This window comes from Callithrix jacchus, chromosome 13, assembly GCF_049354715.1.
Source record: "Callithrix jacchus isolate 240 chromosome 13, calJac240_pri, whole genome shotgun sequence".
Lineage (NCBI taxonomy): Eukaryota > Metazoa > Chordata > Mammalia > Primates > Cebidae > Callithrix > Callithrix jacchus.
In genome coordinates this window covers 64123806-64139944 of record NC_133514.1, presented here as the reverse complement: position 1 = coordinate 64139944, position 16139 = coordinate 64123806, and the positions used below count along the sequence as shown (strand labels likewise).

At 40.7% G+C, this 16139-nt stretch overlaps 1 protein-coding gene and 1 non-coding gene across 2 annotated transcripts in view; one reads left to right on the top strand and one right to left on the bottom strand.

The window, feature by feature from the left end:
* Nucleotides 1-2490: 2490 nt before the first annotated feature.
* Nucleotides 2491-16139, bottom strand: part of LOC128929458 (uncharacterized) — a 52668-nt gene continuing 39019 nt past the window's right edge. The window contains exon 2 of the mRNA XM_054244034.2: nucleotides 2491-2890. Coding sequence (XP_054100009.1) covers nucleotides 2754-2890 — 137 coding nt within the window. The 3' untranslated portion in view covers nucleotides 2491-2753. The remainder of the gene's footprint in view (nucleotides 2891-16139) is intronic.
* LOC118147128 (U4 spliceosomal RNA) lies at nucleotides 14788-14928 on the top strand. The gene has a single exon (XR_004733280.2). It is a non-coding gene; the product is annotated as a U4 spliceosomal RNA (small nuclear RNA).

The following is a 16139-nucleotide window of genomic DNA, read 5'->3' as shown; positions in this document are numbered from 1 at the left end:
GGCCTCTCTGAGTGCTGATTTTACAGGCATAAAGCACCGTACCTGGCCAGATTGTTTGTTTTCTTATTATTCATATATGAGAGTTCTTTATTAATTCTGGATATGTGATTTGTAGTTATTGTACCCAGTAGGTCATCGTCTTTTAATTTCCTAATAGTGTTTTTCAAAGAGTGAAAGTTAAAAAAATTTTTTAATAAATCCAATTTATAGATTTTATTTCTGTTGTGGCTCATATTTTTGTGTGTGTCCTATCTAAAAAATCTTTGTGTAACCCAAGGTCATAATAATTTTCTTCTATGTTTTCTTCTTCCAAAAACCTTATAGTTTTATATTTTACTGTATGGTCTATGATTTTATTTAAATGGTCTATGATCCATTTTATTTTATTTTTATTTTTTATTTTTTTAAGATGAAGTCTTGCTCTGTCACCTAGGCTGGAGTGTAGCAGTGCAATCTCGGCTCACTACAACCTCTGCCTCCCGGATTCGAGCAATTCTCCTGCCTTAGCCTCTTGAGTAGCTGGTATTATAGGTGTGTGCCCCTACACCTGGCTAATTTTTGTATTTCTGGTAGAGATGGGGTTTTACGTGTTGGCCAGGCTGGTCTTAAACTGCTGACCTCAAGTGATCCACTATTCTTTGCCTCCCAAAGTCCTGGGATTATAGGCATGAGCCACCATGCCCAGCCCTGTGATAAATTTTAATTTGATGTTTGTATAGCTTGCAGGATGTGGATTAAGGTTTATTTTTTATGCTTATGAATGTCCAACTGTTTCAGCTTCATTTGTTGAAAAGAGTATTCTTTGTCCACTGAATGCTTTTGGTCTTTTGTCAAAGTCATTTGACCATCAGCTGGGTGAGGTGGCTCATGCCTATAATCCCAGAACTTTGGGAGGCTGAGGTGGGTGGATCACTTGAGGTCAGGAGTTTGAGACCAGCCTGACCAACATGGAGAAACCCCGTCGCTACTAAAAATATAAAAGTTAGCCAGGCATGGTGGTGCATGCCTGTAATCCCAGCTACTTGGGAGGCTGAGGCAGGAGAATCACTTGAACTCAGGAGGTGGAGGTTGCAGTGAGCCAAGATTGTGCTATTGCATTCCAACTTGGGCAATAAGAGTGAACCTCCGTCTCAAAAACAAACAAACAAACAAAAAGTCAGTTGACCATCTACTTGTGAGTCTTTCTGGATTTGCCATTTTGTTTCATTTATTTACATGCCTATTTTTTCACCAATTCTACATCCTCTTTGTTACTGTAGCTTTAGATTAAGTGTAGAAATCAGGTTATGTGAATCCTCCAATGTTTAAAAAATCATTTTGATGACTAAAAATCACAGTCAATTTTAGAATCAGCTTTTCTATATATACAAAGAAGTCTGATAGAATTTTGATTGGGATTGTGCTGAATCTATAGACCAATTTGGGAAGAAATGGCAAAAAAAAATTCAGTCTTCTAATTCATGAACACTTTAAATCTCAGAGACTGTTTTTTAGATTCAAAATGGATGTTTCACTTCCGATATTTGTTTTGTTACCCTATTAGGCTGAAATCACGTGGAGCCTCTGAAGAGATCTTAACTGCTGGGGCTTGATGATGAAAGGCGCCAAGGTGGGAGTTCAGCACAGAATGGCCTCAACTATTTTTATGTTCAAAGGCAAAAGAATAATAGCCTGGGCTCTGGAGTCTTCCTCCATGGGATCAAATTCTGCATCCAATTCTTGTTACCTCATGATCTTGAGCAAATTACTTAACCTCCCTTAAGGTGTTTCTTCATCTGTAAAATGACATGATAAGAATGCTACATGTTTCAGTGAGTTATTGTAGGGATAAAACAAAACAAGATAAAATGTCTAACATAGTGCAATGATTTGTCACAGTCAGTACTCACTAAATTAGCATACAGTCTATGAAAACTAGTATGAATTTTGCCAGTTGACAGGTCAGGAAGAACAGCTTTTTTCAAGACCAACTTGCTCCTTTAAGGCCTCATTGCTTGCCTCTGAATGCCTGAGAGGAGTGCCATTGCCAATCCAGGAGGAAAAGAGGCCAATTTAGTCCATGGGATCAGAAAGAAATGTCTGTGAAACCCAACTCTGTGGACTGCTCATTTACTCTGGCACTGATTTTATTAAGTTAGATGGTCATTAGACTCTAGATCAACAGATGGGGTGAGGAGTGGGATGGAGTCCACATCTCCTTCTTTGTTTATTTTTATTTTTTGAGACAGGCTGCAGTGCAGTGGCACTATGATAGCTCACTGCAGCCTTGAACTCCTGGGCTCCAGTGATCCTCCCACCTCAGGCTCCAGAGTAACTGAGACTACAGCCAGTCCCCACCACACCCAGCTAACTGCTTTATAATCACCCGAGTACAACTCACGTTTTGAAACGATCATGTTTTGAAAGCATGGTACCACAGGGAATAACCCTAGATTTAAAGTCAGAACACATTGGTAATAGCTTGGATTTGACACTTTTTACTGATCAAACCTTGAGTGAGTAACTTAGCATTGCTTTGCCCTAGTTTCCTCATCTGTAAATGGGTATATAGGATGATTATTTCCAACGAGGCTTCCTGAATCCACGGTCTTGCAGTGTTTTCAAAGTTAACATTTTATGGTCAGGCACTGTGGCTCATGCCTGTAATCCCAGCACTCTGGGAGGCCAAGGCAGGTAAATCACTTGAGGTCAGGAACTTGAGACCAGCCTGACCAACATGATGAAAACCCATCTCTACTAAAACAATACAAAAATTAGTCGAATGTGGTGGCAGGCACATGTAATCCCAGATACATGGAAAGCTGAAGCAGGAGAATAGCTTGAACCCGGGAGGCAGAGAGCTGAGTTTGCGCCATTGCACTCCAGTCTGGGTGACAGAATGAGACTCCATCTGGAAAAAAAAATTAACATTTTATTATATCTTATATTAAAAACATACTTGATCATTTAAATATGGCTATTCAGATTTGAATTATACACACCTTCTGTGATATTATGAGCCTGGAGATTATTTCTGTGAAATTATTTGTTATTGCTGTAATAAAGACTGATTGAGCTTATACAACACTATTTCACCTGACCCCTGAATGTCATCAGTGCTTAATATGCATCAGGCATTCACATTCTAACAGCCTTTGTGTTAGTATAATGGGCCAGCGAATTCTATTTGCTGCTAGAGATTCAATCATATTCTATATACAAAGACAGATTGTTTTGATTTGGTATGTGTTGGAGAAATATGTTCAATTGTTAAATTATGTGTGAGTTTTAATCAACTTGAACATATTATTTAACAAATCATATTTCTCTCTAGAATAAAATGTTTCCTTATGAATTGGATAAACCAAATTATTGATCTATATCTATATATCTAAATGACACTTGTGGTACACATTTTGTGTGTGTGGCAGGGGAGGATGTTTTGTTTTCTTTTGTTGTTTTGGAGACAGGGTCTCACGCTGTCACCTAGGCTGGAGCGCAGTGGTGTGATCTCAGCTCACTGCAGCCTCAACCTCCCGGACTCAAGTGATCCTTCCACCACAGCCCCACAAGTAGTTGGTACTACAGGTGTATGCCACCATGCCTGGCTAATTTTGTTGTATTTTTTGTAGAGACGGGGTTTCACCATGTTGGCCAGGCTGGTCTCAAACTCCTGAGCTCAGGCAGTTTGCTCACCTCAGCCTCCCAAAATGCTGGGATTATAGGTCTGAGCCACCATGCCCAGCTGCAGTACACATTTTAAAAACACATTTTGGGGCTTTCAGAAATCCATGTCAGTGGCTGAGCATGGTGGCTCACATCTGTGATCCCAGCACTTTGGGAGGCCAAAGTGGGAGGATGGCTTAAGCCCAGGAGTTGGAGACCAGCCTAGGCAACATGTGAGACCTCATCTCTTAAAAAAAAAAAAAAAAAAAGAAAGCCATGTCAACATATGATACCCGTAGTTTAACTGTTTTCTGTGGAGTCTCATCCAATAATATAATATACATCCATCATTCTAATAGAGTATCTATTATATACTTGAAATTGTGTTACCTGAGAAATACAAAGATGAATATGAGTAAGGAGCTCATGATTTATTGAAGAGATAAAGATAAAAATAATTTATAGTACAATAAAATGAGCACTATAATCAAGATATTAATACATTAAATTTTGGGGGATAAATTTAGTGCTGGCATGTGCCAGACCCTATACTAGCTATTAAGAATAAGATATAAGACTTAAAGAGTTTATAATTTAATAGAGGAGACAGACAAGTACAGAAGAAATTACCAAAGGATACTTAACCTAACCATGTTGCATGAATGGTACAGGAATGAGTTCCCATAGAGGAAATTGAACCTGAGTTTTGAAAAACTAAGGAAGAGGAAAAAGAGGAATAAGGGTATTCTAGGCAGAAAAACAACTGTTGCAAAGATACAAAGATGAGGAAAACTGCAAATTATTTACTATGTCTGGATCCTGGGGTTGCTGTTGGAAAATGGCAAGAGGTGCAGCTGGGATGAGTAGACGCCAGGTAATGAAGGGTTGTGTGGGCAGTTCTAAGGGGCTGGACTTTATCCAAACCACTGAAGGATTTTCAGTAGAGACAATGTACCCACATACATGAATATATAGTCATAAATTCATGTGCATGTGTGTGTCTGTATATACACTTTATTGAGATATAATTCTTTTATCATATTTTTTTTCCAGACAGAGTCTCGCACTGTTGCCCAGGTTGGAATGCAGTGGCGTGATCTTGGCTCATTGCAACTGCTGTCTCCTGGGTTCAAGTGATTTTCCTGGCTCAGCCTCCTGAGTAGCTTGGATACTAGACATGTGCCACCACACCTGGATAATTTTTGTGTTTTTAGTAGAGACGGGTTTCTCCATGTTGGCCAGGCTGGTCTCAAATTCCTGGCCTCTGTCTTGGCCTCCAAAAATGTTGGGATTACAGGCATCATGCCTGACCTATCATATAGTTTTAAAACTATAGTCACTGAGTTGTGCCACTGTCACCACAAGAACTTTTAGAACATTTCATCACCCCAAAAAGAAACTGTATCCATTAGCAGTCACATCCCACTCCACCCCCAGCCACAGGCAACCACCGATCTTTCTGCCTGTTTTGGTGACAGAACTAATTCTGTCTGTTTCAAAGGGCTTTTGCCCAGAATTATGCCCTCTTTCCATTTGGTTAACATAAAACAATCATTTTCTTGTTTTTATTTTTCCTCAAGCATTTGGGACCAGAGATATATTTCAAGTAGTTTTTTAAATTAGTTTTTCTATGTTTATTTTGATATCACATTGGAACAAGGTGCATCCTTTGGTAGACTTTCTGGTTTCTGAGGAGAATTTTATTATTTTTCCTTTTCTGTATCATAAATCACATATTTAAATTGATTCCCTTACATTTTTCTCCTTTTAAAGTGAAAATATCCTACAGAAAGGGTAAGGAATAGTGAGTAAACATAAGTTGTATATGCCACCAGCCTCATCTCCCACTCCCCTTTTTGCACTGCACTCATTATTTTTGATGCAATAGGAAATACAAATGAGTCTTTGTCTCTTCTTCAATTTATCCTCCTCTTCAGACCCTGCTGCCTAATGACCTCTAACAAGCCTTTACATAGAGCTGCGTAAAAAAATGTATTCATGGGCAAATAATATTTTTTTCATTTCTTTTTTCTAGTTTTTTTATTTGTTCATCGGTAAATAATAAGATGCTTTATATTTCTAGCATTTGTGATAGAATATAGGGAACAACGATGTTTGGCTCTCAAACAAGAAGTTCATGAAGCTAGAAGCTCAGGAAGCAAGATAATAAACATATGTCATAAAACACTCAGCAAATATTTATTGAACATTTTTTACGTGCAGTGAATCTAGCTGATCACTGGGGAAGTTACAAAATTGTTTAAAATGCAGGTCTTACCTTGGACAAACTTAACAGTTAAAAGAAAGAGACACAGTCACGTATCCAAATCACAGCACAAACTATAAAAGAGATTTGAAAATTATTTTGGTGATATGGGGGTGTCTGCAGAGTATTTGTTTGGTCATTGTTGACAGCTCTACTGAGATATAATTTATATGTGATAAAATACAACCACTGGACGTGTACATTTGAATTGTTTTTAGTAAATTTATACAATTGTACAACCACCACTACGATCCAGACCTTGGCACCCTTTACTCAGGTATTCATTACCTTTGGGTAGATGTTGGCAGGAGTGCACATGCATGACTCTGAAAGTGAGGACCTACTTAAATTTTGCACCTAGGCACCTTAGTCCTGGTGCTGGCTAGCAGTCATAGTCACTAGTGGTAGCAATTTCAGTGACAAATGGATGCCAGCAGGAGAAAAAAACTGGTGATTTCCAGCCACCTGCAGTGGCTCATGCCTATAATTCCAACACTTTAGGAGGCCAAGGCAGGAAGATTGCTTGTGTCCAAGAGCTCGAGACCAGCTTGGGCAACACAGCACAATCTCCATCTCTACAAAAAATACAAAAATTCACCAGGCGTGGTGGTGTGCACCTCTACTCCCAGCTACAAGGGAGGCTGAAGTGAGAGGATTGCTTGAGCCTGGGAGGTCGAGGCTGCAGTGAGCAGTGACTGTGCCACTGCATTCCAGCCTGGGCAGCAGACTGAGATCTTGTCTTAAAAAAAAAAAAAGGTGAGCTCCATAGGAAGCCATGAAGCGTAATCTTTGAAAAACTCAAAAAACAATGGTCGCTCTATGAGCACCATGTAGAACGAATGTTAGGTTGGCCTCAGAGACAATATGCTTTGTTGACTCAACTCCTCTGTGGCACATGGTGGGCTATAAATGTAACAATGATCAGTCAATCATATAAAACATTTTATTGCATAAGAAGACTTGGGTTTCACATGAATATGTGAATTCCCTTTCTACACATCAAATTATAATTGATGTATTATATTTCTTCTGGAAAGCTAGAGAAATTGCAGCCATGTGGTTGTGTTATTTTCTACTAATATTTGCCTTATAATGAAGGGAAACAAGCATATTTCTTAAGGAACAGGTGTGTGTGCTAGTGATTCAAGAGAGTAGCAAACAGCAGTGGCCTGCTGTCATAGAAACAGCCTGGTATCCTAGCAACAAGCATATTCATTTTCCTGGCCTGCCCTGTGGAGTTCTGTCAACACAGGTAAAGGGTTTATCCATAGAACTTGAGTGACAGCCTTTCTGCTCCAAAGTAAAGCTACGCCCATAAAGCTACACCCATATATGTAAATCTGTAAATGGAGGGGAAGGCAAATCATTCTGCCAAGGAGCCAGTGGCTTGGAGGCTACAGGACAGAAATGAGGGAGTTAAATTTACTCATCTTCTCTTCATATAGATAGGCTAGAAATAGGTCTCTTTCTGTATTTGTTGGCTCTCTTAATGGAAGGATCAAAAATTCAGTGGCTAATACCATGACCTATGGCTCTGCTCCCCCTGCCCTTCTTTGGGTTAAAAAGTGCAGTCTTTTTCCAAAACTTCATTTGACCTCTGCTGTTCCTGTGTTTTAAGCCACAAAGACTATGGGGAAGAGGGCAGGACATATCTGGGTAGTGAAGAAGGTTGTAGCTCCCCCTTTTCCACATATTTTAATTGTAATCCCTAAATTCTATGAGACGATCGAGAACATTTTTGATCAGGAAAATATCCAAAATATCTCATGCCCCCATAGGAAATCTCAAATTATTGGAACCTAGTTTGGAATAGCAAGCATCCTGCATGATGGCATGGCACAGAGGGGTAATTTTCTGAGTTCAGGACAGGAACTCGATAGGATTTATACCCCGACTTAAAAAAAAAAAACTTCCGCTCTCTATGTCTGTCCCCTTTCTCCATTTTTTCCACATTTATTTACTGTGTCCTAGGAATTATTCAAAGCATAGTGAATCACATTGTTTCTCCATAATTCTAGAGATGTACAAAAATAGTAGGTATCCACAAGCAAATGCTGAATTTCAATTCAGGGCTGACAAATTCAATATTAGATCAGATATGTTCTCAGGGAGCTAGATGAATTGGGAATTTTACTGTTGCCAGTTGGAGGATGCGTTAGGCCATTCTTGCACTGCTATCAAGAAATACTTGAGATTGGATGAATTACAAAGAAAATAGGTTTCATTGGCTTACAGTTTTTCAGGCTGTACAAGCATGGTGCCAGCATCTGCTTGACTTTTGGGGAGGCCTCATGGAGCTTTTACTCATGGCACAAGGCAAAGTAGAAGAAGGCACCTTACATGGCAAAAGCAGGAGCAAGAGAGAGAGTTGGGGGGAGGTACCACACACTTTTAAATGACCAGATCTCAAGAGAGCTCACTCACTATCATGAGGAGGGCACCAAGATAATAGAGCTAATCCATTAATGAGAAATCTGCCACCATGATCCAATTAGCTCCCATCCCACCAAGCCCCACCTCCAACATTAGGGTTTACAATTCAACATGAGTTTTAGAGGGAACACATATTAAAAGTATATCAGGGGCTAAGACTTTTCAATGGATTCTCAATAAAATTTATTTTATATCCATCTTGGTTTTTGTTGTTGTTTTTGTTTGTTTATTTTGTTTTGTTTTTGAGACAGGGTCTTAGTCATCCTAGTCTGGAGAACAGTCGTGCAATCCATCTCAGCTCACCGCAACCTTTGCCCCCTGGGTACCTCCACTCCCTAGGTTCAAATAATTAATGTGTCAGTCACCCAAGTAGCAGGCATTATAGGGATGCGCCACCAAGCCCAGCTTATTTTTGTGAGGTTTTGGTTCATTTGTTTGTTTTGAGACAGAGTCTCTGTCGCCCAGGTTAGAGGGCAGTGGTGTGGTCTTGGCTCACTGCAACCTCTGCCTCCTGGGTTCAAGCAATTCTCTTGCCTTAGCCTCTGGAGGAGCTGGGACTATGGGCACATGCCACCATGCCCAGCTAATTTTCTAAATTTTTAGTAGAGACCAGGTTTCACCATGTTGGCCAAGCTGATCTCAAACTCCTGACCTCAGGTGATCCACCTGCCTCGGCCTGCCAAAGTGCTGGGATTACAGACGTGAGCCACAGCACCTGGCCATATTTTTCTTTTTTTGAGACAGAGTCTCACTCTGTCACCAGGCACCAGGCTGGAGTGCAGTAGCGCGACCTCAGCTCACTGCAACCTCCACCTCCTGGGTTCAAGCAATTCTCCTGCCTCAGCCTCCTGAGTAGCTGGGACTACAGGCACACCAACACGCCCAGCTAATTTTTTTGTATTTTTAGTAGAGAGAGGGTTTCACCACGTTGGCCAGCATGGTCTCGATCTCTTGACCTCGTGATCTGCCGGCCTCGGCCTCCCAAAGTGCTGGGATTACAGGTGTGAGCCATTGCGCCTGGCCTTTTGTGTTATTTTGTAGAGACAGGGTTTCGTCATGTTCTCAAACTCCTGGCCTGAAGCGATCTGCCTGCCTTGGCCTCCCAAAGTGGTGGGTTATAGGCCTGAGCCACCCTGCCTGGCTGAGAATCCATCTTCTAAATAAGAAATAGGGTATACTGAGAATGAATATTTTTCTCCTGCTTTGTATGTATGTTTACATACACGCACGCGCATGCACACACACACACACACACACATAATTTTAATGATAGAATTAAGAGAACTTAAATACAGGACTTAAATCAAACCTTGATTCTCTTAGAATGGTTTAACTCTTTTATCAGTTGATGTCATAATTTAGTAGTCACATAAACACATACAGAAAATGTTTTAAAGTTCCATAAGTAAACCACAAAAGACCAAAAATAAAATCACTGGCCGAATGCGGTGGCTCAGGCCTGTAATCCCAGCACTTTGGGAGGCTGAGGCAGGTGGATCACTTGAGCTCAGGAGATCGAGACCAGCCTGAGCAACATGGTGAGAACCACCCCCCGCCCCGCCCAGGTCTCTACAAAAAAAAAAAAAAAAAGCTGGCCATGGTGGTGCCTGCCTGTGGTCCCAGCAGCTAAGGTGAGGTGGGAGGATTGATTGGGCCTTGGGGGCAGAGGTTGCAGAGAGCCAAGATGGTGTCACTGCACTCCAGCCTGAGTGACAGAGTGAGAACTTGTCTTAAAAAAATAAAATAGGGCCGGACACAGTGGCTCACACCTGTAATTCCAGCACTTTGGGAGGCTGAGGCCGGCAGATCATGAGGTCTAGAGTTCAAGACCAGCCTGGCGAAGATGGTAAAACCCCATCTCTACTAAAAATACAAAAATTGGCCAGGTGCAGTGGTGGGCACCTGTAATCCCAGCTACTCGGGAGGCTGAGGCAGAGAATTTCTTGAACCTGGGAGGCAGAGGTTGCAGTGAGCAGTGATGGCTCCACTGCACTCCAGCCTGGGCAACAGAGTGAGACCCCATCTCTAAGTAAATAAATAAAATGACAACAACAAAAACAAAATCAGTTTAATAATAAATTAGTTTCAGCAAAGCATAATAAGGAGACCCCAGAAAATAAATCACAGGTAAAGCCAATCAATATAAGGACAGGCAGTCTTGAAAAAGATAGCAAAAGAAAGATTTTGTTAAAAATGAATATGAAGAAAGTTACAAATGTGTATATTGTTAATAGCTCAAACACCCAAATAGTTTAAGCAATACCCTTAATTAAATGTAAATAACAAACTTAGTAGTTATGTTAACTTCTTTCTTAGTAACATGTTTAAAGCAGATTACAAATCTCCTAGTAACAATGTAGCCACAGTCCTTGAAAAAAAATTGCTTCTCTTCAGTTGATTCTGAAAGACATTATATTTCTAGAAATGAAATTTGCTACCAATGAGGTCTTATTTTGCAGGCAAATTATGTGAATTTTGACCTGCAGTATGCTTGTTAAAACAGCATTTAATTTTCCAAAGGACAGTTCTCCGCAAGGTTAAACAAAAGGTTTAACAGAAGTTTGAAAGTCCTGCTAAAGATTTCCTAAGCGCTCTCATCTCACTTGCTTCCATTTTACTTCTGCTTCTCTGTGGTCACTATTACTGTGCAGGAAGCAATTTTGCAAGCATTTATATGGCTGTGAGCCATGCATGAGTCAATTAGATTGCCTATTTTTTAAATCTCTCTAACAGTTTATAGAACAGACTAACTCCTCTTGTACTGCATCTGACTTGGATTCTGCCCTTTTGAGGAAGAATACATTAGACAAAAAAAAAAAAAAAAAAAAGGCATCTCACTGAGATGAGGACAGAAAGTATCAAAATCCCTCTTCCCCCGTGAAAAATGCTATACAAGTCTGGGTGTGGTGGCTCATGCCTGCAATCCTAGTACTTTGGGTGTTCAAGGATCATTTGAGCCCAGGAGGTCGAGAACAGCCTGGGCAATATAAGTGAGACCCTGTCTCTAAACAGCAACAACAACAAAAATAAAAAACAAACTCCTCCTGAGAGTATTTGAAATGCACATACAATGCTTAGATAACAGCAATTCTTGGCCGGGCGCGGTGGCTCAAGCCTGTAATCCCAGCACTTTGGGACGCCGAGGCGGGTGAATCACGAGGTCAAGAGATCGAGACCATCCTGGTCAACATGGTGAAACCCCGTCTCTACTAAAAATACAAAAAATTAGCTGGGCACGGTGGCACGTGCCTGTAATCCCAGCTACTCAGGAGGCTGAGGCAGGAGAATTGCCTGAACCCAGGAGGCGGAGGTTGTGGTGAGCCAAGATCGGGCCATTGCACTCCAGCCTGGGTAACAAGGGCGAAACTCCGTCTCAAAAAAAAAAAAAAAAAGATAACAGCAATTCTTTAGTAACAGGGCACAGCAGATCATTGTCAGTCCCTTATTCTTCCAGATTGTTTACTTTAGGATAACTTAGCTACACCACAAATAACTTTCCATAAGAAATCCCCTTTCCATGAATGCAGGTCTGTATAGATAGAAGAGAAAGTGCTGTGATATAAACAGCCTGTTCAGTATCACTCTAGGCCAGCATTTAACTAAGCTAAATATAATGAACTAATAAAAATGGGTAATACAAAAACAGGAGGTAGAATAAAAATATTTTTGATATCTTTTGGGGGCAGCAGTTTTGCCTGTCTTCCTTTTTTTTCTTCCTTCCTTCTGCCTTTCATTTCTATGTGTTGATGTAGCTAATATTAGCATTAGATTGCATTCCCTGAGCACAGAGCAGATGCCTAGGTAACTCGTGATGAGAAGTGGACTAATAGTGTGCTGAAAAAGTTTCATCTGGAATATTTGCCTCATTTGTTTTCATCATAAGAATTTACTTGGCCTACCTTAATAATTGGATGCTATTTTATTCTACATATGCCATCTATATTGGGCCTTCAGCAATTGATGTTGACTATTAGTTACATAGGAGCAGGGACTGGACCTAGTTTTGCTCATCATTGCAGCCTGAGAATTTAGCAGAACATAGCATAGAGTAGGCACTCAATAAATATTAAGGGATGAAGTGACTTTGGTTTAGTTTTTCTGATCATTTACATATGCAAATGAATGAAGAAAACTGCATTGAAATAGCCATGCTAAAATTAATTGCCCTTCAAACATACCATGTTCTCTGTATCTACCTGTATTTCCACACATTGTTTACTCAAGCAAAATTTCTCTTAGCCAGCCTTTTACCTATATCTTCCTACTTTAGATTCCTACTCAGCCCTCAATTTTTATATGGAACAATAACAGATCTGTGATGCTTTGGCAGACTCCTTTATTTTGTTATGTTTATTTCTACACATGATGCACAGCATCTCATACAGACTGCTCTCTTATGACATTATGATGGCTTACTGGCCTAAAAGGATGCTCTCTCACTAGTCTATTCATGGTTAGTTGTATTTGATGGCTTAACTGGGATACGAGATGTCCAGATAGTTGATTAAACATTATATCTGGGTGTGTATGAGGGTATATCGGGAGAGATTAGCATTGGAATAAGTGGGTTGAACGAAGCAGATGGCCTTCCCCAATGTGGGTGGGCATCAGCTAACCTGTTGAGGACATGAATAGGACAAAATTGTGGAGGAAGGTTGAATTCACTGTCTGCCTGACTGCTTGGGCTAGGACATTGATCTTCCCCTGCCATCAGTGCAACTGATTCTCAGGCCTTTGAATCTGGTCTGGAATCTATACCATCATCTTTTTGGCACTCAGGATCTTTGAATTACACCAATGGCTCTCCTGGGTTTCCAGCTGGCAGATGGTAGATCATGGGACTTCTCAGTGCCCATAATCACATAAGCCAATTCCGTATAATACATTTCTTCATATATGCACTCACAAAGATATATTCTATTGGCTCTGTTTCTCTGAAGAATCCTGACTAATACAGTAGAAAACATATCTTTTCAACATCGTGTAGCCCCAGTCTTAGCATGGGTCTGATTTGTTGAGATCCATACAATGTCAAGAGAATAGAAATCCATTTTCTTTCACATTCCAACAGGGAAGTCAGACAGCTTAATAAATCAATTGGGATAAAATGTGACACATATTATAGTAGAAATATAATACAATAAATTCCATGGGAGCACAAAGAAGGGAATGGTTATTTCTTCCTAGAGATTAGGATTAGGCTATATAGAGGAGGTAACATTTGACCTGGCCTTGGGATCTTAAGAAAAGTTCACCAAGTGGATATTCTAGAAGGGAGAACAGTATAAGCAAGAAAAAGGAGATTTAAAAGTACTTAGTTTGGCACTGGAATTCTGATTCCAGCCAAGATGGAGTAATAGGAAACAGATTTATCCTCCCACCTGAAATGACTAAAAGAAAAACAGACAAAATATATGAAACAATGGTTTGAAGATATTAGACACAGGTAACAAAGGACAGTGATGGATGCAAAATGCAAAACAACTAAAATGAGCCCTATGATTGTCTCCGTTTACCTAGAGAGAGTTTCTTGGCCATGGCTCGGGATGAGGAAACTTAGTCTTCCTGAGTAGAGAAGACTCCCTGATCTGAGAGTCTCAGGAGGCCAGAATTGCTAGAGTCTACAAGGAAAAGTACTGGTGCTACAAAGAGAAAGAACTCCAGGGCACGATGGCTCACACCCGAATCTCAGCACTTTGGGAAGCCGAGGTGGGTGGATCACTTGAGGCCAGGAGTTCAAGACCAACCCAGGCGATATGTCGAAACGTCACCTCTACTAAAAATACAAAAATCAGCCAGATGTGGCAAGCACCTGTAATCCCAGCTATTCGGGAGGCTGAAGCATAATTGCTCGAACCCAAGAGGTAGAGGTTGCAGTGAGCAGAAATTGTGCCACTGTACTCCAGCCTGGGTGACAAAGTGAGACTCTATCTCAAAACAAAAAACAAACAAAAAATATAGAAAGAAAATACAAAAATCAGCCAGGTGGCAAGCACCTGTAATCCCAGCTACTCGGAAGGCTGAAGCATAATTGCTCAAACCCAAGAGGTGGAGGTTGTAGTGAGCCAAAATTGTGCCACTGTACTCCAGCCTGGGTGACACAGTGAGACTCTGTCTCAAAACAAAAAATATAAAAAGAAAAGAAGAGAAAAAGAAAAATGAAGGGAAGAGATAATGATTATCTCTATTAAAAAAAAAAAAGAAGAAGAAGAAGAAGCCAGGAGTTCAAGACCAGCGTGGCCAACACAGTGAAATCCTGTCTCTACTAAGTAAAGCACAAAAATTAGCCAGGTGTGGTGGTGGGTGCCTGTAATCCCAGCTACTCGGGAGTCTGAGGCAGGAGAATCACTTAAACCCAGGAGGTGGTGGTTGCAGTGAGCCAAAATCACGCCACTGCACTCCAGCCTGGGCAACAGAGGAAGACTCCATTTCAAAAAAAAAAAAGCTTTGCTCAGTGGCAGTATCGTAGCCAATGAGGTTTATCCCAGGTACAATTATTGCTAATTGAAAACTTTTCCCAATATTCTGCCATGACAACTTGAAATACAATCAGCATTGGCAATTTTTGACAGTCTCTACAGAGACTGAATAAAAAATATAAATAATAAATAAATAAATAAATAAAAGAGAGAGAGAGAAAGAACTCCAGAGACCTGAAGAGATTTCCCCTGGAGTCTTTAGCTGAGCACAGAACAACACATGGTGTACAGAAACTACCTGAGGCTGGGGAAAGAGAAACAAAAAAATTAGAGGGAATAATTTTTACAACTAAATACATTGGCAGAAATAGTTCTTGTTCTAATAGCCAGAGTGGAAAACCCCATAACTCACAGAGTATTGGGTAAAAAGGTTTTGCCTAAACAGTGGGACAAAATTAGCTCTACACTCAAAGCTGCTCTAGTCCCATCTGAAAAAGCTCTAAAGCAAGAACCGCTTATTAGTTTTCTATTTTCTTTTTCATTTTCCATGACTTGATACCTTGAAGATTAGTTTACTATTACTGCGTAACAAATTGCTACAAATTTAGCAACTTAAAACAACACAAAATTTGTCCCAGACTTTCTGTGGGTGAGGAGTCCAGGTATGGGTTAGCTGGTTCCTCTGCTCAGGGACTCACCAAGGTGAAATCAGGGTGTGGCCAGGGTTGTGATTCTCATCTGAGGCTTGGAGTCCTCTACCAAATCATTCAATTCTTTACAGAATCCACTTTCTTGTAGTTGTAGAATGAAGGTCCCTGTTTTATTTTCCTTCTCTCCCTCCCTCTGTCCTACCCTTCCTTCCTTCCCTCCTTCCTTCCTTATTCTTTTTTTTTTTTTTTTTTTGATGGAGTTTCACTCTGTTGTCCAGGCTGGGGTGCAGTGGTGCAATCTTGGCTCACTCCAACTTTCACCTCCCAGGTTCAAGAGATTTTCCTGCCTCAGCCTCCTGAGTAGCTGAGATTACAGGTGTGTGCCACTATGCATGGCTAAATTTTTGTATTTTTAGCAGAGGCAGGGTTTTTCCCTGTTGGCCAGGCTGGTCTCAAACTCCTGGCCTCAGGTGATCCACATGCCTCAGCCTCCCAAAGTGCTGGGATTGTAGTTGTGAGCTGCCATGGGCCCAGCCTACCTGATGCTTCTTGTAATGGCTCCTCTGATTTTGTCAGGCCCACCCAGGATTGTGTCTCACTGCCTGATGTGCTTCCAAAGGTGTGTAGAGGAAAGATTTAAGACAATTAAATTTAAAACAGGGGAGGTTGAACAGATAGAAACGAAAAGCTGGCCGGGCGCGGTGGCTCACGCCTGTAATCCCAGCA